We start from the raw sequence: 25,266 nt of genomic DNA on the forward strand, positions 1-25,266 counted from the left end.
TAACATCCCAAACTTTTGTGACCTTTTTATTATGTTATTGGAATTTTGGAATTTTGAAACGTTTGATTTTATGTGATTAAGTGCTTTGCGTGAAATAAATTGTCGTGGTAATTGTGGAATGATGAGCTCGAGATTTTATCGTTGCCCAATGTGGGGAAAGGTTAATAGGATCATGCATTAATCCTTTCTCGAGCCAATTAATTGATATTTCCGGTCATTCCTAATTATTGAAATAGTACTTCTTTTTGTGGATTTAATTAATTGTTTTGGGACATTATTCCAAATTAAATCCAAACCGATAGACCATAAATTGTACTACATGAAATTCGAACTCCATTTTATTTTTCCTTGGGAGTTTCGAAAATCTCCAATAGGAGATTGAATTATTTTCCTTTGATTTAATTGGTACTTTACTGACTTCCACCTTTTGAATTTAATCCAATTAAATCATGGGATAATTTATTTCTTCACCCAAAATAAATAGAGAGTTGGGATATTTCCTTGGCTATTTGAGCCTAGCAATTTTCGGCCCCTCCACTAAATTTTGGGGATATTTTATTTGTTTCCTAATTTGTGGGATCCCCTTTTTATTCAAATAAATTCCTATGTCATTTTAATTGGGGATGTGAATATTTTTCTACTACTTCCCTTCCAAGTCACACGTCCCATACTATTATTTTCCTTGTGGGAATTTAATTAATTGATGCCTATTTTATGGGAGCCTTTTTTCCATAAAGAAATTACCTAATTTAAATCCTATTCTATTTAATTGGGGATTTAAATAATTTTTGTACAAATTCCTCTTGAAATTTTCGGCCCCCACTATATTAATTCCTACTTGGAGATTTAATTATTTTTGTTCCCTTGTTTATGGAATATTCACCTTTATTTCCTAATTTATGAATATTCTCTCCAAGTAAATAATTGCTATATTTCCTTATTAAATTTTCAGCCAATTTTCGAAAATGTGGCTCTTTAAAATTGTGGGATTCTTATTCATTGGTCTATATATTTAATTCCCCACAATTTATTCATTTAATTCATGGATTTTAACCTAAACTATAAATATTAAAAGCTAAAACCCTAGCCCCCATTCTTCAAAAAAAAACCGCCACCCTCTCTTCTCTCCTCCCACACGGTTTCTCCCATTCTCCCACTCTCCCATCTCCAAAAAAAAATCTTCCATTCAAGCTTATTCTTGCATCCATTGAAGTTGCCTTCAAGAATCTCCGACGAATCGCCTTGTTCTTCGCTTCTACCGATTGGTTTTTGTCAAAGGAAGGTATAATTGCTCACTTTTCTTCTCCTTCTCTTTTGAACCATGTTTTGAGTCCTACATGCATGTAGAGAGTGTAGGTTTGATAGATCGCAAGTTTTAACGGGAGGGAAATTTTGTGTTCATAAGAACTTGGTTGTTTTTGCCTTGTTGATTGGAATCATGTGGGTTTGGATCAAAATAATTGTGAATAATATGAGATTGTATGCAAATATGTGTTTGAGGAATGTGTAAGCATGATGATGTGTTTTCGAGCATGAAGAATCGGTGTTTTCGTTGTGGAAATTTAAAAACCCTATTTTCGGATTTGAACCAGAATTCTGTGATGCTCGACCAGTGACTTATGATCTGTAGTCGACGCATCAAACGAACGAATTTTGCTACGAAATTTTTACTGAGTAAACTTCAAGATGTTTTCGGTGTCTCGTGTGAATTTCAGCCTGTTTTATCGAAAAATGAATTTTTAATAAATGTTTGAAGTCGACCGCGCAAATCTGCCAGAAACGCGAGTTCTCGCCATGAATGTTTCGTTTTCTGTTTGACTAACCAAATGAACTCCGATTGACGTGATTCTTGAACGATATGAATATTTGATGTGTCTTCTGTATTGTGTTAAATTTTCGGCCTTTTTGGGCATCGTATGAAATTATGGTGAATTTTTCAAATGAACTGCGCAATACTGTCAGAAATGTATGTTCCGACCAGAGAGTTCAATATGTGATATGACTGACTAAATGACGTGATTTCGATATGAAAATTTTCATGGATGAACTTGAATGTGTCCTCTGTGTTGTGACCAAAATTTAGCATGTTTTGAGGTCGGATGAATTTATAGTGATTTTTACAAAACGGTCGCGCAATTCTGCCAGTTTTCTGCCTTGATTAAATGACACTTAGTTTCAAGTTTAAAAGTGTTATTTGATGCATGTATGTGCAAGGAACGTGTTTAATGTTGAAATCACTTGCGATAAGTTGAAAGGTGTTACGTGTGTTTTATACCCTTGTGATGCATGTTGGGTTTTGGGATTGAGGAGAACGATGAGAGAGAAACGATAGGACATGCATAGTGATATGTTGTTGTGTGAGACTGACTTGTGTTGTCGTTGACAAGGGTGTTGTGTTTTCGTGAACTCGAGGATCGAGAGTTGCTAGGTTGGGTTGTGATTTTGCTAAGAGAACGAGGTGGGCTTTCTTTCAAACCTCTTTACTTTTCCGAAAAATATTATGTGGAGATATAAGGGTGGTTTAACTGTTATGTCATGCCATGGACTGTTTTGTTATGAGATTGTGTGCCTGATGCCTAGTTCGTATGAGTTTACTCCGTTAGGCTATATGGCTGTATTGTGAAACGAATTCGGGTCCGAGTAGGGCCGTAAACCCTATCGGGCTGTGTACACTGGTGGGATCGTGAGCCGGTCCTTGCAAGTCGGCCGGTCTCGTGGGCGAATAGTGTGGCCACACTTTCGTCGCACTGTGGTTGTGATTGTTGGATTGATGTGAAAAGTGGGGAGATTATTTTGACTGGCCAGTCTGTGAAACTTTTGTGTTCTCGTGATATTTTCTTTACTACGTATAAAACTCGAGATCACTGGTATGGATGACATAACTTGATAAATGTTTTCGGCATGAGCCCATTGAGTACAACAAGTACTCAGCCCTGCAATTCCTTTTAAAAATTTTGCAGGTTTAGCGGGATGTTGCGGTGGATGTTGAGCTGGCTAGAGACCTTAGGATACGTTGTATCGTCATACATAGGCGTGATCCTTGACTCTCCTTGAACCTTATTTATCCGCTGCTATGTTTTAATTTATGTCTTAAGACCGTAAGCTTTTCATTTTGGTGTTGGGACATGCATGGTGGTGTTAGGATTAAACGTGCATCTACGTTGTCTTTTGAAAATGGTATTCTCCGAATTTAAGTTAAGTGCTTGTTCTACTTTAGTTTTTAGTTATTATATTTCTTAAGTCTAATTTTTCCCTTTGTCTTTCTAAAAGTATTTTATCTTATGTCTTTTCAAAAAAAAATATAACCTTAAAATCTTTAAACTAAGTGTTTTCCTTTCTTCAAATCAATTAAGTTGTTCTTTTTAAATTGTAATCCATGCATGTCGGTCACGATCGCCGTGTTTGTGGTACCCCCTTGTATGGGCGGTCGTGACAGAGTGGTATCAGGAGCTTTGTTCTTTCGCTCTGGTTCGAGAGTCTTCTTTCACTTTAAGTCTAAGTTAGTGAACCCTTATTGACTAGAAGTGTCACGAAGGCTCAACATCCAAAGCATCACGCTCAACCGATGAAAGTGAGGTATGTTTAAATTGTTGGAAGTATGGAAGAGTAGTGCATGAAAATGTATGATGATATGATATGACGTTGACAAGTTTATGCATGTGAATGAATGATATGCATGAGGATGAGTTGTAATGGAATGGTTATACGAGCATGATTGACATAATACCTTGAGCATGTGCTATGTTTATGATTATGATGTTGTAATAGCATGGTTTCGTGGAAGTACAAGTAATGATTGGCATGATAATTGAGACATGTATTTTATGTGCAAAGGTGATATCGATATGGCATGAATACTTGTGAGTATGAACTAAGTGATGTTGCTAAAGTGTTTTATGCGCGAAAATACTACAACGATAGCATGCAAAGATATGAAACGTTAAGACAACGACAAACTTTTGAACTACGCGACAAACTTAACAACTTTTCCAAGCAACAATACAATTTGGTGTTTTAAAAGAAATTTTCGTCTCCGCGTAGATGGTACGAACGAAACAAACCGCGCTTAAGAGCAGTCAGTATAGTGCTAGAATGCGACAAGCGATTTACGATTACGACCACTATGAGAGAGAGGAAGGCAAGGCTTTTGAGAGAGGTTGTCGCCCGTTTTGAGACCATATGGCGAGATGTCTATGGGTACCATGTAAGGCCTATGGTGGCATAAGAAGACTAATTGAGTTGATGCCCGACAATTGGGAGTCTTGGTTGGAAACAACAGCTAGTCGGTTCACGTGGTACGAACCAAGAAACCAGATGATGGCCGGCGACATGAAAGGTTTTCTAAAGGCCTTAACCTGTGCTTTGATTGACTCATGTTCCGAGCGACCACCATCGACAGAGAAAGAAGAAGATGAGACCTTTTGGGAAGACAAAGATGTGATCGAGGTTAAACCAACGGCAGTAAGAGAAGCCGTACCACAAGAAGGCATGGTCCCGGGTTTTGAAGATGACTACGTGGATGTTAACACGGATGATAGTATGGATGACGAAGAAGATCTCCGTATGATTGATGAGTACCACGTAGAAGAGGAAGAGGACCCGGAAGAGGAAGAAGACCCGGAAGAGGAAGAAGACCCGGAAGAGGATATTAGCACTAGATAGATGTGTGATGTTGTTTCTTTTCCTTAAGTTGTTAAGACAGTGGAAGTAGCACCTTTCTGTTTTTTTCGAACGAATGCTTTTGTTTTTTCCTTTCCACGTTGTTTATGGAAGTTTCCCTTTTCACGTGCTTTTAAGTAATTGTGTTTTATCGTATCGTAACGCGTGCATGAAAGCGATGATGTTTTAATAACGATGTACTCACAACGGTGCTAACCTGTGTTTAGATCAACATGCCCCCGAGACGTAGACGTGGTCCGCGTGTGGAGAACAATGTGGGGGAGCAGACGGAAGGAAGTGTCGGCAATCCACCCCCGCCTCCACCACCACCTCTACCCCAACCAAACGAAAGGGAGTACATCAAAGCCTTTCGGAAAGAGAACCCACCTAAGTTTGATGGATTGGGAGAGCCCCCGAAGGCGGAGGCATGGATGCGCGATATGAGCGTATCTTTGAGTTCATGGGATGCACGGACAGAGAACGCCTGGCCTGCGTGACTTATCAGCTGACAGGACCCGCTGACTTTTGGTGGGAAACAAAGAAGAGAACCATGGACCCCGCTCGCCGTGAGGCGCTTACTTGGGAGGATTTTAAGGAAGAGGTGTACAACAAGTATGTTCCGGAAAGTTATCGGCGGGCGAAGGTAGTGGAGTTCCACACGTTGAAGCAAGGAAGTATGACGGTCACAGAGTACGACCGCGCCCTATGTGAGATGACTCGCTATGCACCAGAATTGGTGGATACAGACGAGAAGATGGCTGCGAAGTTCCGTTCTGGCCTTAGGACAGAGATAAGGGTCGCAGTGGCTAGTCAGAGGGGAATTCCTTATTCCGAGGTGCTGGGCTGTGCCTTAGATGTGGAGGAAGCACTGCCCAAGAATGAGAGGACAACAACCCCAAGCGAACTTTAGAGAAAAGAGGAAATGGGAGGGAAACCGAGCTCCTTTTGACAACAAGAGGCGTTTCTCCGCTTTTCGGCAACCGCAGAATCATGGGCGCCAAATTGTGCCACAGCAGAGGAGAAACCCACAGAGAACACCCTACTGTAATTGGTGCTCCAAGCATCATGTTGGGGAGTGCCGAGTTGGAGGCATTCGGTGTTATGCCTGCGGTGGAAACGGGCACATGTCTCGAGAATGCCCAAACAATAACAAAAGTGGAGTGAAGAATGGGCAAGGACAGAGACCACCACAGCAGCCTCAACCAATCCGACAAGTGGCCCCACAGCAAGCAAGGGCATATGCACTCAAAGGGAATCAAGGACAGGAACCCCAAGCCAGCAAGGGCAAAGAGAATTTGGCAGGTATGGGAAAGCTCCAACAACTGCCTATTATTGTGCTGTTTGATACGGGTGCTTCGCATTCTTTTATTTCCATGTCATGTGTGAATGCCTTAGAACTCCCTACTGCTATGCTTGAATCGAGTTTGAATGTGTCCTCACCGGTTGGAGGATTGATTGATATTGTGAGAACTTACCCGAACATAGAGTTTGTGTTAGGAGAACTAGAAGTAGTGGCCCAACTTTGCACGTTATGCCTTTGGAGAATGTGGACATAATCTTGGGAATGGATTGGCTTACCGAGAACCACGCAACGATTTACTGTAAACAGAGGCAGATTTCTTTTCAAGCCCCGGGCGAAGAGCCGACTATCTTGTATGGGATCTCCATGAACCGACGAACCTCCATAATCTCCGCATTGCAAGCAACTACGATGATAAGGAAAGGACGTCCAGCGTATCTGGTATACTTGAATGGGGAAGAAAAGAAAGAATTGAGGGTGGAAGACGTGGCAGTGGTGCGAGATTTTCCCGAGGTGTTCCCCGAAGCTTTACCAGGACCGCCACCCGACAGACAGGTGGAGTTCACCATTGATTTAGAACCAGGATCAGCGCCAGTATCAAAGGCGCCATACCGAATGGCCCCTAAGGAGTTGGCCGAGTTGAAGGTCCAGTTGCAGGAACTGTTGGACTTGGGTTTCATTCAACCCAGTGTGTCACCATGGGGAGCGCCAGTTCTGTTCGTTAAGAAGAAGGACGGAACGATGAGAATGTGCATCGACTATCGTGAGCTTAACAAGATGACCTTGAAGAATAAGTACCCACTGCCAAGGATTGACGACTTGTTTGACCAACTTCGAGGAGCGGGCGTATTCTCGAAAATGGATTTGAGATCAGGGTATCATCAACTAAAGGTCCGACGAGAGGATGTGCCTAAGACTGCTTTTCGCACTCGTTATGGCCATTATGAGTTCGTCGTGATGCCATTTGGGCTGACCAACGCCCCAGCCGTTTTCATGGACTTGATGAACCGAGTTTTCCACGAGTATCTTGACAAGTTTGTGTTAGTCTTCATTGACGACGTGTTGGTATACTCGAAGAACGAGGAGGAGCATGGACAGCACCTACGAACAGTGTTGGAAACGTTGCAAAGAGAGAAACTTTATGCCAAGTTTAGTAAGTGTGAGTTTTGGTTGACTCGAGTGAACTTCCTTGGTCATATTGTGACGGCAAATGGGATTCAAGTAGACCCAGCAAAGGTCGAGGCCGTACAGAATTGGAAATCGCCGAAAATGCCAAGTGAAATCCGCAGTTTCTTGGGATTGGCGGGATATTATCGACGCTTCATTGAAGGATTCTCTAAGATTGCGAGACCGATGACGCAACTACTAAAGAAGGGAATCAAGGTAGTTTGGACGCCAGAGTGCGAGGCGAGTTTCCAACTGTTGAAGGAGAAATTGACTACAGCACCAGTCCTAACGGTACCAGAACCCGACAAGGACTTCGCCGTCTACACGGACGCGTCACAAGTAGGACTAGGATGCGTGTTGATGCAGGATGGGAAGGTGATAGCATATGCTTCCCGACAGTTGAGACCAAATGAGTTAAATTTTCCGACGCATGATTTGGAGTTAGCAGCAGTGGTGCACGCGCTGAAAATTTGGAGACATCATCTCTATGGAGTGAGATGCGAAATCTATACGGATCACAAGAGTCTCAAGTACTCTTCGAGCAGAAGGAGCTAAACATGCGACAACGGCGTTGGTTAGAGGTCGTGAAAGACTATGACTGTGGTATTAATTACCATCCAGGCAAGGCGAACGTGGTCGCCGATGCCTTGAGTAGGAAGAACCAACCTTAACTAGCTTATTTCCTAACGCAAGAGGAAGCTTTGATTCACGAGTTTGACAAGATGAGTTTGGAAATAGTGAAAGCGCCCGAGACAGTAGGTGCAAACTTGGCGACACTAGTGATTGAGCCAGATTTGAGAACCAAACTCATAGAAGCCCAGGGACGTGATGGGAAGTTGGAGGAATTACGCGCGAAAGTGAGAGCCGAGAAGCTTGATCATTACCTCGAGGAGGCGGATAATGCCTTGACGTACGATGGATGATTGTGTGTGCCCAGCGATGAGGTGCTAAAAGAGGAGATTTTGAGTGAAGCGCACGACACGCCTTACACCGCACACCCCGGAAGCACGAAGATGTATCGGGATTTGAAGCAACGGTTTTGGTGGAATGGGATGAAAGGGGATGTAGCGTCATTTGTGGAACGATGTCTAGCATGCCAACAAGTGAAGGCCTTGCACCAACGGCCATATGGGAAATTACAACCGCTTGAGATTCCCGAATGGAAGTGGGAGCATCTAGCTATGGATTTCGTGACGGGTTTTCACAAGTCACAAAGGGGCAACACTGCGATCTGGGTGATCATTGATCGACTTACTAAAAGCTCGCACTTCTTACCGATTAAGATTACTTATGGCACGGACAAACTAGCAAAGCTCTACGTGAACGAGATTGTGCGATTGCACGGAGTACCAAAGACCATTGTATCCGACCGCGATACGAAGTTCACATCAAAGTTTTGGATGAGTATGCAACGCGAATTGGGCACGCAACTAAACTTCAGCACTGCATATCACCCGCAATCGGATGGGCAGTCAGAGAGGACGATTCAGACACTTGAAGATATGTTGCGAGCTGTCGTCTTAGATCGAGGGGAAAGTTGGGAAACAGTTCTACCATTGGTTGAATTCGACTACAACAATAGCTATCAAGCGACGATCGATATGGCTCCGTATGAAGCCTTGTACGGCAGGAAGTGTCAATCCCCACTTTATTGGGATGAAGTTGGCGAGAGGAAGATGTTAGGACCCGACGCTATAAGGGAGATGACCGAAATCGTGCACCAAATCCGCTCAAGGATCAAGGAAGCTCAAGATAGGCAGAAATCATATGCTGACGTGCGTCGAACGGAAATCAAATTCGACGTTGGTGACAAAGTGTTCCTGAAGGTGTCCCCGACGAGAGGAGTTGTGAGATTTGGAGTGAAAGGCAAGCTGAAACCGCGTTTTGTGGGACCGTACGAGATCATCGACGAAGTAGGTCCTGTGGCGTATCGTTTGGCGTTACCTCCCAGCTTTGGGAACGTGCACAACGTGTTCCACGTGTCGCAGTTGCGCAAGTACGTGTTTGATCCCAAACATGTGATTCACCAAGAGGAAGTGATCCTAACCCCCGACATGAGTTACGAGGAAAGGCCCGAAGCAATACTAGATCGGAAGGTCCAAGAGCTTCGAAACAAGTCGATAGCGTCCGTGAAGGTGTTGTGGAAGCACCATGGTCCCGAGGAAGCTACGTGGGAGTTAGAAGATAAGATGAAAGAAAAGTTTCCCGAGCTGTTTATGTGAGACGATTAAATTTCGGGACGAAATTTCTGTTTAGAGGAGAAGGATGTAACATCCCAAACTTTTGTGACCCTTTTATTATGTTATTGGAATTTTGGAATTTGAAACGTTTGATTTTATGTGATTAAGTGCTTTGCGTGAAATAAATTGTCGTGGTAATTGTGGAATGATGAGCTCGAGATTTTATCGTTGCCCAATGTGGGGAAAAGATTAATAGGATCATGCATTAATCCTTTCTCGAGCCAATTAATTGATATTTCCGGTCATTTCCTAATTATTGAAATAGTACTTCTTTTTGTGGATTTAATTAATTGTTTTGGGACATTATTCCAAATTAAATCCAAACCGATAGACCATAAATTGTACTACATGAAATTCGAACTCCATTTTATTTTTCCTTGGGAGTTTCGAAAATCTCCAATAGGAGATTGAATTATTTTCCTTTGATTTAATTGGTACTTTACTGACTTCCACCCTTTGAATTTAATCCAATTAAATCATGGGATAACTTATTTCTTCACCCAAAATAAATAGAGAGTTGGGATATTTCCTTGGCTATTTGAGCCTAGCAATTTTCGGCCCCTCCACTAAATTTTGGGGGATATTTTATTTGTTTCCTAATTTGTGGGATCCCCTTTTTATTCAAATAAATTCCTATGTCATTTTAATTGGGGATGTGAATATTTTTCTACTACTTCCCTTCCAAGTCACACGTCCCATACTATTATTTTCCTTGTGGGAATTTAATTAATTGATGCCTATTTTATGAGAGCCTTTTTTCCATAAAGAAATTACCTAATTTAAATCCTATTCTATTTAATTGGGGATTTAAATAATTTTTGTACAAATTCCTCTTGAAATTTTCGGCCCCCACTATATTAATTCCTACTTGGAGATTTAATTTATTTTTGTTCCCTTGTTTATGGAATATTCACCTTTATTTCCTAATTTATGAATATTCTCTCCAAGTAAATAATTGCTATATTTCCTTATTAAATTTTCAGCCAATTTTCGAAAATGTGGCTCTTTAAAATTGTGGGATTCTTATTCATTGGTCTATATATTTAATTCCCCACAATTTATTCATTTAATTCATGGATTTTAACCTAAACTATAAATATTAAAAGCTAAAACCCTAGCCCCCATTCTTCAAAAAAACCGCCACCCTCTCTTCTCTCCTCTCCCACACGGTTTCTCCCATTCTCCCACTCTCCCATCTCCAAAAAAAAATCTTCCATTCAAGCTTATTCTTACATCCATTGAAGTTGCCTTCAAGAATCTCCGACGAATCGCCTTGTTCTTCGCTTCTACCGATTGGTTTTTGTCAAAGGAAGGTATAATTGCTCACTTTTCTTCTCCTTCTCTTTTGAACCATGTTTTGAGTCCTATATGCACGTAGAGAGTGTAGGTTTGATAGATTGCAAGTTTTAACGGGAGGGAAATTTTGTGTTCATAAGAACTTGGTTGTTTTTGCCTTGTTGATTGGAATCATGTGGGTTTGGATCAAAATAATTGTTAATAATATGAGATTGTATGCAAATATGTGTTTGAGGAATGTGTAAGCATGATGATGTGTTTTCGAGCATGAAGAATCGGTGTTTTCGTTGTGGAAATTTAAAAACCCTATTTTCGGATTTGAACCAGAATTCTGTGATGCTCGACCAGTGACTTATGATCTGTAGTCGACGCATGAAACGAACGAATTTTGCTACGAAATTTTTACTGAGTAAACTTCAAGATGTTTTCGGTGTCTCGTGTGAATTTCAGCCTGTTTTATCGAAAAATGAATTTTTAATAAATGTTTGAAGTCGACCGCGCAAATCTGCCAGAAACGCGAGTTCTCGCCATGAATGTTTCGTTTTCTGTTTGACTAACCAAATGAACTCCGATTGACGTGATTCTAGAACGATATGAATATTTGATGTGTCTTCTGTATTGTGTTATATTTTCGGCCTTTTTGGGCATCGTATGAAATTATGGTGAATTTTTCAAATGAACTGCGCAATACTGTCAGAAATGGTATGTTCCGACCAGAGAGTTCAATATGTGATATGACTGACTAAATGACGTGATTTCGATATGAAAATTTTCATGGATGAACTTGAATGTGTCCTCTGTGTTGTGACCAAAATTTAGCATGTTTTGAGGTCGGATGAATTTATAGTGATTTTTACAAAACGGTCGCGCAATTCTGCCAGTTTTCTGCCTTGATTAAATGACACTTAGTTTCAAGTTTAAAAGTGTTATTTGATGCATGTATGTGCAAGGAACGTGTTTAATTGTTGAAATCACTTGCGATAAGTTGAAAGGTGTTACGTGTGTTTTATACCCTTGTGATGCATGTTGGGTTTTGGGATTGAGGAGAACGATGAGAGAGAAACGATAGGACATGCATAGTGATATGTTGTTGTGTGAGACTGACTTGTGTTGTCGTTGACAAGGGTGTTGTGTTTTTGTGAACTCGAGGATCGAGAGTTGCTAGGTTGGGTTGTGATTTTGCTAAGAGAACGAGGTGGGCTTTCTTTCAAACCTCTTTACTTTTCCGAAAAATATTATGTGGAGATATAAGGGTGGTTTAAACTGTTATGCCATGCCATGGACTGTTTTGTTATGAGATTGTGTGCCTGATGCCTAGTTCGTATGAGTTTACTCCGTTAGGCTATATGGCTGTATTGTGAAACGAATTCGGGTCCGAGTAGGGCCGTAAACCCTATCGGGCTGTGTACACTGGTGGGATCGTGAGCCGTCCTTGCAAGTCGGCCGGTCTCGTGGGCGAATAGTGTGGCCACACTTTCGTCGCACTGTGGTTGTGATTGTTGGATTGATGTGAAAAGTGGGGAGATTATTTTGACTGGCCAGTCTGTGAAACTTTTTGTGTTCTCGTGATATTTTCTTTACTACGTATAAAACTCGAGATCACTGGTATGGATGACATAACTTGATAAATGTTTTCGGCATGAGCCCATTGAGTACAACAAGTACTCAGCCCTGCAATTCCTTTTAAAAATTTTGCAGGTTGAGCGGGATGTTGCGGTGGATGTTGAGCTGGCTAGAGACCTTAGGATACGTTGTGTCGTCATACATAGGCGTGATCCTTGACTCTCCTTGAACCTTATTTATCCGCTGCTATGTTTTAATTTATGTCTTAAGACCGTAAGCTTTTCGTTTTGGTAATGGGACATGTATGGTGGTGTTAGGATTTAAACGTGCATCTACGTTGTCTTTTGAAAATGGTATTCTCCGAATTTAAGTTAAGTGCTTGTTCTACTTTCGTTTTTAGTTATTATTTTTCTTAAGTCTAATTTTTCCCTTTGTCTTTTTAAAAGTATTTTATCTTATGTCTTTTCAAAAAAAAAATATAACCTTAAAATCTTTAAACTAAGTTGTTTTCCTTTCTTCAAATCAATTAAGTTGTTCTTTTTAAATTGTAATCCATGCATGTCGGTCACGATCGCCGCGTTTGTGGTACCCCTTGTATGGGCGGTCGTGACACTCTTGTTAACAACATACATCACTATAGTAAAAAATCCAAGAAGCATCACTTAACCATGGAAAACATCACTCTAATCATGATTTTACTTCACTATTGTTAACAAAATACATCACTATAGCAAAAAATCAAAGACACCTCACTTAAACATTGGAACACAGTGCACTCTTCAATTCACAAAACACAAACGCTTCAATTAAAGCCTATATACAAAACTTTAACATATAAAATACATCACTCTAACGTATTTGAACATCAACGTCGTCACTCTAATCATGATGAGAACAAACACGAATTTCAACTTCGTCACTCTAATTATGATCGACCGTAATTGTTATAGAAGTGAACGAATAATGATTACCTTTAGAAGTCTCGGCTTCCTCGCCCGAAGATGATGAATCGGAATCGAAATAAACTTCGACCGACCTCATAATTGAATCCATTGATTTGAATCACGATGATTGATTTGAATCGCGATGAACGGATTGAATAACGAATTGAATCGCATCGAATTGAATTCAATCGCGATTTAAATGAAGTGATCATATTTGTAAGGAAATTTTGGAATGAAATCGAAGAAGATTTGATCGCAGATTTGGAAGAAGAAAGGATAGCAGATTTGGAAGATTTCGCAATTTGATCGCATGTTTAAATTCAGAAAGTAATTTCCAAAAATACCCTCAACATATTTAATATTATTAACATAAATAATATTTGTTCCATTAAGATGTGTGGCTGAGATTTGTTCTCTAATTATACACTTAAAAATAGTTATATCTTGATCACTACTCTCTCTCTCTCTATATATATATATACGGAAGCGATCAAAGTATAACTAATATTAAATGTATAACTATAGAACAAATCTCAGCCACACAAATAAAGACAACAAATATTATTTATTTTAATAATGTAAAATAGACCAAGGGAATTTTTGGAAATTACTTTATGAAATTCATAAGCTGGAATTGAGAAATTCATCCAATTTCACCGGATCTTCTTCCTCCTCTATCTGCGCCACCGCCACCTCCGCCACCGTAGTCTCCGATTTTGGTGGTGCACGCACTGCTCCGAAGATCTGTCTGGAAATTTCTCCTGCGTGACCGGCGACTGCTGATCCGGAAAGGTCGAATGCGCCGACGCCGTCGCGGCGGCGATTCCAGTTACTCTGGCTGAGTTCGCAATCGACAGCTTCAACGGGGTGGACGTCTACGACCTGAGCCTCGTGAAAGGGTACAACTTGTCGATCCTGGTGGCGCCAGCACAAATTGCAGCAAGGCGGAGTGCGGTCACTATGCTGACAAATTTATACGAATTAATTATTGGAACTAGGAGTAATCGCACCAAACTGTTGTTATCGTAAGTTATAAAAAAAATCGACTTTACTTAGAAGACCAATAAATTTTATGTAAAATAATTAATACAGTACTTTGAAATACATGAATTTTGTTATTTTAAGCTTCTAGTCCTCCATAGCTCCTTTTTTATTGAATTAGTTGATTTAAATTATTTGTTGGTTATATTCAAAATTCAATATTCTGCATGTGCATGGGTGATAGGAAAAATAGGAAGTAAAATTTAAATTTCTAGCATCATCTCGTAATCGTACAATTTGAAAGATCATATTTCATTGAGTATAAAACACATCACTATTAGCATTATATTACTTCACTGTTGTTTACAAAACACATCACTCTTAGCATTATATTACTTCACTGTTGTTTACAAAACACGTCACTCTTAGCATTATATTACTTCACTGTTGTTTACAAAATACATCACTCTTAGCATTATATTACTTCACTGTTGTTTACAAAACACATCACTCTTAGCATGATCTTACTTCACCGTTGTTTACAAAACACATCACTCTTAGCATGATCTTACTTCACCGTTGTTTACAAAACACATCACTCTTAGCATGATCTTACTTCACTGTTGTTTACAAAACACATTACTCTTAGCATAATCTTACTTCACTGTTGTTTACAAAACACATCACTCTTAGCATGATCTTACTTCACTCTTGTTTACAAAACACATCACTTTTAGCATGATTTTACTTCACTCTTGTTTATAAAACACATCAATCTTAGCATGATTTTACTTCACTCTTGTTTACAAAGCACATCAATCTTATTATGATTTTACTTCACTCTTGTTTACAATACACATCACTCTTGTTTACAAAACACATCACTCTTAGCATGATTTTACTTCACTCTTGTTTACAAAACACATCACTCTTAGCATGATTTTACTTCACTCTTGTTTACAAAACACATCACTCTTAGTATGATTTTACTTCACTCTTGTATACAAAACACATCACTATGTTGTTAACAAAACACATCAATTTCAAGTTCAAAATTATGACACATCAATTTCCTGCTCATTCCAATCGAATAACAAAAAACGAAATCCATCAAAGATGTGCATTCAGATGAATAATCCGTAAAAAATTGACTCTCTATAAATATAGATGGTATGTTTAGTTTTAATCACAACGCAACAGCATTACAATTATTTTGATCACAACAATGGAGAATTCCAACGGCACAAAAACTCTGGGGAGAAGGAAAATCCCAATGTGGAAAATCGAGAATAAATTAAGCCTGCAAGTCGCCTTCACCAAGCGCCGCGGCGGGGTCTTCCGCAAAGCCACCGAACTCTCCATCCTCTGCGGTGTGGAAGTCGCGATTCTGGTGCAGTCCCCGGCGCAGAAGCTCTACGCTTTCGGCCACCCCGCTCTGATCGACCGCATCGATCCGATTTCCCACCGCCGCTGCGACGACGACGGGTACAAGGCGGCGATGAAGATGGAGAAGAGGAGAAGAGGAGAAGAATTCAATTTGCCGACGTAACCTATTTTTGGCTATGCAATGACCATTATACCCTCGCCTGGTTATTATGGAGTAAATTTATGATTGAGGGAACTAATTTCTCCTTAAATTTGAAAATTACATGTATTAATAATAGCCATTGATTTTCTTGATTTTGTGGCTGTGATTTGTTCTCTAGTTATAGGTTTAAGGGGCTCTTTCCCTAGATCACTACTCTCTCTCTATATATATGTGTGTGTGAAATCAAATACTAACTTTTTACAGTAATAACTAATAACTTAATATCAATTTTGTATGTTAAAAATATCAACACAAAGACATAAATTTATCAATCTTTCTTATGTTGATAAATTATGTCTTGGTATTGATATTTAAATTTACATGTTGTATTGATATAATTATGTCTTTGTGTTGATAATTTTAATACACAGAATTGAAAGTTATTAGATATTACTGTAAATTAGTTAGCACACTAACACAACCCTATATATATATATATATATATATATAGGGTTGCGTTAAAGATAGAACCATTCTTAAGTGTAGAACCTAGAACTCTACATATTTTATTCATTGGATGAGGAAAAAATGACGGTCAAGATTAAAAATCATACATATTAGACTATGTTTTCACGACATTCCGGACTCAACATGTGAAAAAACTCACATGTTGATGGAAGAATGAATGAAACGAAGAAGAGTCCATGCATGCTTTATTTTTTCACTTATCTGCATTCACCCATTAATAATAGTTTTGGTTGTAATGGGAAGTTGTTGTGCAAATCAACACCATTGGATTAAAAGATCTAACGACCTCCGTTTGACATTTGTTCTACGTTTAAGAATGGTTCTACGTTTAAGAATGGTTCTATCTTGATCACAATCCTATATATATATATATATATGAGTAGTGATATAGGGCAAGTGCCCATTAACTACATAACTAGAGAACAAATCAGAGCCACAAGATCAAGAAAATCAAGGGCTAGTATTAATACATGTAATTTTAGAATTTAAATGAGAAATTAGTTCCCTCTATCACAAATTTACTTCACAATAACAAGGCGGGGGTATAATGGTCATTGCACAGAAAAAATTAGGTTATGTAAATTTTTACTTCATTTGAAAGTTAACCTCGCTACTACATTGCAAATTCCCGCTATTCAACCTTCTTTCTCTCTTCTGCAATTCGAGCGATTCAACCTTCTCGTCGCCGTCTCCGTCGCCGTCGCCTCATTCCATAGTCGTCAACATCCAGCTCTCACATTCCTTCGTCTAAACAAATGGCTACAAATCAAGGAGTTTTTTCAAAATGTAAATTTCCTAATGATTAACATTTCTTCGTAGGTTTTGATTTTAGAACTGATTTAGATTTGAATTTTTTTATACCTATTGAACGTCCAAACAAAAATGCAACCGGAAGTTCCAGTTATATACACCAAGGCTCCGACCGTGAGTAATTCCTACTATTTTTATTTTAATCTACAATATTTTCATGTAATGTGATATATACAACCGGAGGTTCGGACTGTATACACCAAGTATTCTGTGGTTATAGTAATGTTTCTTTGATTTTTTGTTATAATGATCTATTTTATTAACATCGGTGAAGTAAAAACATGGTTATAGTAATGTGTTCCAGAGTTAGAGTGAGGTTTCTTTAATTTTTTGTTATAGTGATCTATTTTATTAACATCAATGAGGTAAAAACATGGTTATAGTGATGTGTTCCAGGGTTATAGTGATGTTTCTTTGATTTTTTGTTATAGTTATCTATTTTGTTAACATCAGTGAAGTAAAAACATGGTTATAGTGATGTGTTCCACGGTTAGAGTGATGCATCTTTGATTTTTTGTTATAGTGATCTATTTTTATACATCAGTGAAGTAAAAACGTGGTTATAATGATGTGTTCCAGGGTTAGAGTTATGTTTCTTTGATTTTTTGTTATAGTGATCTATTTTATTAACATCAGTGAAGTAAAAATATGGTTATAATGATGTGTTCCATGGTTAGAGTGATGTATCTTTGATTTTTTGTTATCGTGATCTATTTTATTAACATCAGTGAAGTAAAAACATGGTTATAGTGATGTGTTCCATGGTTAGAGTGATGTTTCTTTGATTTTTTGTTATAGTGATCTATTTTATTAACATCAGTGAAGTAAAAACATGGTTAGAGTGATGTGTTCCAGGGATATAGTGATGTTTCTTTGATTTTTTGTTATAGTGATATATTTTTTTAACATCAGTGAAGTAAAAACATGGTTATAATGATGTGTTCCATGGTTGGAGTGATGTATCTTTGATTTTTTGTTATAATGATCTATTTTATTAACATCAGTGAAGTAAAAACATGGTTATAGTGATGTGTTCCAGGGTTAGAGTTATGTTTCTTTGATTTTTTGTTATCGTGATCTATTTTATTAACATCAGTGAAGTAAAAACATGGATATAGTGATGTGTTCCATGGTTAGAGTGATGTTTCTTTGATTTTTTATTATAGTGATCTATTTTATTAACATCAGTGAAGTAAAAACATGGTTAGAGTGATGTGTTCCAGGGATATAGTGATGTTTCTTTGATTTTTTGTTATAGTGATCTATTTTTAACATCAGTGAAGTAAAAACATGGTTATAATGATGTGTTCCATGGTTGGAGTGATGTATCTTAGATTTTTTGTTATAGTGATCTATTTTATTAACATCAGTGAAGTAAAAACATGGTTATAGTGATGTGTTGCAGGGTTAGAGTTATGTTTCTTTGATTTTTTGTTACAGTGATCTATTTTATTAACATCAGTGAAGTAAAAACATGGTTAAAATGATGTGTTACATGGTTAGAGTGATGTATCTTTGATTTTTTGTCATAGTGATCTATTTTGTTAACATCGGTGAAGTAAAAATATGGTTAGAGTGATGTGTTCCAGGGTTATACTGATGTTTCTTTGATTTTTTTGTTATAGTGATCTATTTTGTTAACATCAGTGAAATAAAAACATGGTTATAATGATGTGTTCCACGGTTAGAGTGATGTATCTTTGATTTTTTATTATAATGATCTATTTTATTAACATTAGTGAAGTAAAAACATGGTTATAGTGATTTGTTCCAGGGTTAGAGTGAGGTTTCTTTGATTTTTTGTTATATTGATCTATTTTATTAACATCAATGAGGTAAAAACATGGTTATAGTGATGTGTTCCAGGGTTATAGTGATGTTTCTTTGATTTTTTGTTATAGTTATCTATTTTGTTAAAATCAGTGAAGTAAAAACACGGTTATAGTGATGTGTTCCACGGTTAGAGTGATGTATCTTTGATTTTTTGTTATACTGATCTATTTTTATACATCAGTGAAGTAAAAACGTGGTTATAGTGATGTGTTCCAGGGTTATAGTGATGTTTCTTTGATTTTTTGTTATAGTGATTTATTTTATTAACACCAGTGAAGTAAAAACATGGTTAGAGTGATGTGTTCTAGGGTTAGAGTGATATTTCTTTGATTTTTTGTTATAGTGATTTTTTTTGTTATAGTGAAGTAAAAATATGGTTAGAGTGATGTGTTTCAGGGTTAGAGTGAGGTTTCAGTGATTTTTTGTTATAGTGATCTATTTTATTAACACCAGTGAAGTAAAAACATAGTTATAGTGATGTGTTCCAGGGTTATAGTGAGCTTTCTTGATTTTTTGTTATAGTGATCTATTTTATTAACACCAGTGAAGTCAAAACATGGTTATAGTGATGTGTTCCAGGGTTATAGTAATGTTTCTTTGATTTTTTGTTATAATGAACTATTTTTTAAATATCAGTGAAGTAAAAACATGATTATAATGATGTTTTCCATGGTTAGAGTGTTATATCTTTGATTTTTTGTTATAGTGATCTATTTTATTAATATAAGTGAAGTAAAAACATGGTTATAGTGATGTGTTCCACGGTTAGAGTGATGTTTCTTTGATTTTTTGTTATAGTGATCTATTTTGTTAATATTAGTGAAGTAAAAACATGGTTAGAGTGATGTGTTCCATGGTTAGAGTGATGTTTCTTTGATTTTTTTGTTATAGTGATCTATTTTGTTAACATCAGTGAAATAAAAACATGGTTATAATGATGTGTTCCACGGTTAGAGTGATGTATCTTTGATTTTTTATTATAATGATCTATTTTATTAACATTAGTGAAGTAAAAACATGGTTATAGTGATTTGTTCCAGGGTTAGAGTGAGGTTTCTTTGATTTTTTGTTATATTGATCTATTTTATTAACATCAATGAGGTAAAAACATGGTTATAGTGATGTGTTCCAGGGTTATAGTGATGTTTCTTTGATTTTTTGTTATAGTTATCTATTTTGTTAAAATCAGTGAAGTAAAAACACGGTTATAGTGATGTGTTCCACGGTTAGAGTGATGTATCTTTGATTTTTTGTTATACTGATCTATTTTTATACATCAGTGAAGTAAAAACGTGGTTATAGAGATGTGTTCCAGGGTTATAGTGATGTTTCTTTGATTTTTTGTTATAGTGATTTATTTTATTAACACCAGTGAAGTAAAAACATGGTTAGAGTGATGTGTTCTAGGGTTAGAGTGATATTTCTTTGATTTTTTGTTATAGTGATTTTTTTTGTTATAGTGAAGTAAAAATATGGTTAGAGTGATGTGTTTCAGGGTTAGAGTGAGGTTTCAGTGATTTTTTGTTATAGTGATCTATTTTATTAACACCAGTGAAGTAAAAACATAGTTATAGTGATGTGTTCCAGGGTTATAGTGAGCTTTCTTGATTTTTTGTTATAGTGATCTATTTTATTAACACCAGTGAAGTCAAAACATGGTTATAGTGATGTGTTCCAGGGTTATAGTAATGTTTCTTTGATTTTTTGTTATAATGAACTATTTTGTAAATATCAGTGAAGTAAAAACATGGTTATAATGATGTTTTCCATGGTTAGAGTATTATATCTTTGATTTTTTGTTATAGTGATCTATTTTATTAATATAAGTGAAGTAAAAACATGGTTATAGTGATGTGTTCCACGGTTAGAGTGATGTTTCTTTGATTTTTTGTTATAGTGATCTATTTTGTTAATATTAGTGAAGTAAAAACATGGTTAGAGTGATGTGTTCCATGGTTAGAGTGATGTTTCTTTGATTTTTTTGTTATAGTGATCTATTTTGTTAACATCAGTGAAATAAAAACATGGTTATAATGATGTGTTCCACGGTTAGAGTGATGTATCTTTGATTTTTTATTATAATGATCTATTTTATTAACATTAGTGAAGTAAAAACATGGTTATAGTGATTTGTTCCAGGGTTAGAGTGAGGTTTCTTTGATTTTTTGTTATATTGATCTATTTTATTAACATCAATGAGGTAAAAACATGGTTATAGTGATGTGTTCCAGGGTTATAGTGATGTTTCTTTGATTTTTTGTTATAGTTATCTATTTTGTTAAAATCAGTGAAGTAAAAACACGGTTATAGTGATGTGTTCCACGGTTAGAGTGATGTATCTTTGATTTTTTGTTATACTGATCTATTTTTATACATCAGTGAAGTAAAAACGTGGTTATAGTGATGTGTTCCAGGGTTATAGTGATGTTTCTTTGATTTTTTGCTATATTGATCTATTTTATTAACACCAGTGAAGTAAAAACATGGTTAGAGTGATGTGTTCTAGGGTTAGAGTGATATTTCTTTGATTTTTTGTTATAGTGATCTATTTTGTTAACATCAGTGAAGTAAAAATATGGTTAGAGTGATGTGTTCCAGGGTTAGAGTGAAGTTTCAGTGATTTTTTGTTATAGTGATCTATTTTATTAACACCAGTGAAGTAAAAACATGGTTATAGTGATGTGTTCCAGGGTTATAGTGAGCTTTCTTGATTTTTTGTTATAGTGATCTATTTTATTAACACCAGTGAAGTCAAAACATGGTTATAGTGATGTGTTCCAGGGTTATAGTAATGTTTCTTTGATTTTTTGTTATAATGAACTATTTTGTAAATATCAGTGAAGTAAAAACATGGTTATAATGATGTTTTCCACGGTTAGAGTGTTATATCTTTGATTTTTTATTATAGTGATCTATTTTATTAATATAAGTGAAGTAAAAACATGGTTATAGTGATGTGTTCCACGGTTAGAGTGATGTTTCTTTGATTTTTTGTTATAGTGATCTATTTTGTTAATATTAGTGAAGTAAAAACATGGTTAGAGTGATGTGTTCCAGGGTTAGAGTGATGTTTCTTTGATTTTTTTGTTATAGTGATCTATTTTGTTAACATCAGTGAAGTAAAAACATGATTATAGTGATGTGTTCCAGCGTTATAGTGATGTTTCTTTAATTTTACTGCAGCTTCTACTGAAATAAGGTCGTAGACTCGGGAAGATGGACCTCGAAAACAAGTTACTACAGCTTCTCCTGAAATGAGGTCTAAGAATACACATGATAGGCTACAAAAACAAAAACCACAGAGTGAGTTATTTAATTATTTAGAGCATCCACAGCGGAGAGCACACCGCTGTCGGCCGCTGCGCTCTTGCCGCTGGCACGGCGCTGCTCTTAGCTAAGAGCACGTCCGTGCCAGCGAGCAGGGCGACGTGGCGCGTTTTTATTGGCTGTTGGCATTTTCTTTTTCTTTTTTCTTTTTTAAAAAAAATCGAATATAATACCAAAAATAAAAAATATATATATATATTTTTGGATTCTAAAAAATATACACATTTTATTGACATTTTTTGAATTTTTTTTTAAAATTTTAAAAATATTAATCCCAAAATCATCTATAAATAGACAGATTCATCATCCATTTGGGCGAAATTCTACCACGATTAGTGGGTTTTTTTTTAATTTTATGAATTTAATTTTGTAATTTTTAATTTTTAGGATTTAAATTATGTAATTTTTAATTTTTAAGACTTTAATGAAGAAAATTTTAATTTTTAGGATTTTAATTATGTAATTTTTAATTTTTTTGTAATTTATAATATTATTCCGGTTATTTTTAATGCATTTTAATATTGTGAAAATATTTTTATTTAAATTGAATAATAGAATGGTGGGACCCTTGAGCATGTCCTTGCGGATGAGCACGTATGTGGGTGTTGTGCTCTTGCCTAAGAGCAGGGGTAAAAGTGGGTGGAAGGCCTCGAACGGGAGGTTGCGTGAATGGATAAAGTTATATGGAAGATAACCGAACCGGTTGGATTAGTTAGCAAATGTCATTGCCACTTGATCAATGCAATCTCGTTCTCACTCGATTCCTACCAAAGTAAATTATAACTTCCAATTTTGCACTACTTTAACAGTAAAGCGGCAAGTTCGGGGTCGATCCCACAGAGAAGCTAGTGTATCGAGTGTGTGAGTAGTGAACAGGGTAGGTTGGCTGCTGCCACGCCTTAACTTTGGGAGTTTTTAACTACTGATTTTAACTTAGACAGAAAAGTAACTATCTACTTGCTCAAGGGAAATTTAAGTACTGGGTCAAGTGAATTTCAGACGTGAATGAAAACTTAACTATGTAAGCATTAAACACCATGATGAAAACGAAACAACTTCGATTAAAACTAAACTCAGAACAGTACAGCGTGAAATCTAAACTAAGCTAACACTTTAGAAAATACAAAAGCAAGTAAAACCGAGAAGATCCTCGGTGGGAAACTTAAGAAAACGCAGACAGATATCAAGTATTCTGCAGCGCTCCTTCGATCGCCCTTTCTAACTAAGCATTACTTTATCTAAGCTATTCTATAGAACTGAACTAAGCTATAGAACTAAGCTAAACTAAGAGGGAAAGTAAAGGATCGGATATTATTCATGTGGTGGCACATCCTCTATTTATAGGCTCAGCATGACCTCCAGCTGGATAACGATCTTGGCAGGGAATATTCGCTAATGCTGAGAGTGAGCGACTCATTGATTGCTACGTGCTCTTTTTCTAGAACGATGACGCTTTTCAGTAACAAATTCGTGACTCAGCTCCATCCTTGCGTCTCATATATCAACACGTGTCCCCTTCTAGAACGTTATCCTTGATAACAGAATGCTGCGCACCATCCAACTCATAGCCTTGCGTGTCATTTTTCTGAAATCCAGTGGTCCCCTCCTTAACTGCTTGGTTACTCCCCTTGATCAACTTCCCCCGATATCTGGCCTTTTTCGCCTATTGTACTAGCTTGATCAGTTTGGCTTTGTTGCCTTGGTCAAGCGGCATTCCTACATATTTAACACTTGTTTTGCGCGATAAAACCGATCAAGTAGCGTACATTTTACCCCTAAACCGATGCATGAAATGAGCCTTATAAAACTGCTCACACTTAAAACATACTTGTCCCCAAGTATAAAGAAAAAGAAAAGAAAAAGATAAGGCAAATTTCAGGCATGGTTTACTCATTTCAAGAAGGTAAAAGAAAACGAAAAAGAAAACAAGACTCAAAATAAAACACATATTCACATAGATTCATTATATTGAATAAATTTCCAACAATCCTACCCGAGGTCGAGGTCAATCCATTTGTCAGCAGCTTATGTTTCTTTCTTTTCGCTTTTACTTGATCAAGGTGTCAGTTCGTCAAGATTGCTCAGTTTTAAAAACCACCGTTGGATTCACTCAGTCACTCATTTCTCACTAGAGATGTTAGGACTGTTCACTCGGTATTGCCACAAACTTAAAGACCTCGAATCGGATTTCACAAGATAGTTCCTTAAGGTCTTTGTTTCGGGTGTAATGGAGCTTAAGGGAAGTGGCGCATCAAGGTAGGGTCCTAGGGGTTCTAAGTTTTAAAGACATAAACTGTTAAAGGAAAAACACACGAGTCAAGTGCCCAAAGATTTGAACTATTTATTTCGCCACTAGATATCTTACGTGGTCAAGTGACGACTTTTAGCCTTGAATTTTTAGCTTTATTTTCTAACTTCCGACTTCTGGGTCAGGTTACAAATTTTTCCTGCCCTCATTTCTCAAACTTTTCTCAATAAAATTTTTTTTTTTGACTTGATTTCTGACTTGATCAACCTGATTGACTAACTCGCTCAACCCGGCTACCCTTTTATTTTGACTTTTCTCTCTGACCCCTCTTCCTCACGTGTTTATAAAAAGTATATGGGTGTAGGCCTTGGTTATCAAAAAAGGGTAAAAGTGTATGGGCTCAACCTGGCTAACTAAGGGGTGCCTTGCTTGACGAGGCGGGTTCGTGGAGCGAAAGAAAAATGGCTCAAATTGGTTAAGTCCTAATGCCTTTAGTCCTTACTACTTGTGCAATTTTCATCTAAATATTTAAGTTCAGCCTCTCGTAAAAATATTTTTTTCTTTTGTAAAAATAGTAGAAAGTGTTCTACTTTCGCTTATCACTCACATATACAGAGGCTTCACAGTAAGGTTTTTTAAAAATTGAGCATTTCCATCATACTTACGTTGTTCAAACTGATCAAGTTTTTTTTGCAATCAAGTTTCTACATGTAAACATACTGATTTCTTTCTCTAACTCTTCCCAAAGTAATCAAGCCTTCCACTTATCCAATTTCATGCATATTGCCTATTTATTACTAACTGGTATTTTGTATTTTCAAAACTTTTGACAGGTATGATAT

At 37.0% G+C, this 25,266-nt stretch overlaps 1 protein-coding gene across 1 annotated transcript; it reads left to right on the forward strand.

The window, feature by feature from the left end:
* The first annotated feature begins 15,375 nt into the window (after positions 1–15,375).
* On the forward strand, positions 15,376–15,699 carry LOC121764137 (agamous-like MADS-box protein AGL62). Its single transcript, XM_042160203.1, has one exon. The coding sequence runs from the start codon at positions 15,376–15,378 to the stop codon at positions 15,697–15,699; it is 324 nt and encodes a 107-aa protein (XP_042016137.1).
* Positions 15,700–25,266: the final 9,567 nt, after the last annotated feature.

The sequence above is a fragment of the Salvia splendens genome, chromosome 14 (assembly GCF_004379255.2).
Source record: "Salvia splendens isolate huo1 chromosome 14, SspV2, whole genome shotgun sequence".
NCBI classification, from domain to species: Eukaryota; Viridiplantae; Streptophyta; class Magnoliopsida; order Lamiales; family Lamiaceae; genus Salvia; species Salvia splendens.

Bases quoted from the DNA above. Each gene is read 5' to 3' on its own strand.
- LOC121764137 (XM_042160203.1), top strand. From the start codon at position 15,376: ATGGAGAATTCCAACGGCACAAAAACTCTGGGGAGAAGGAAAATCCCA.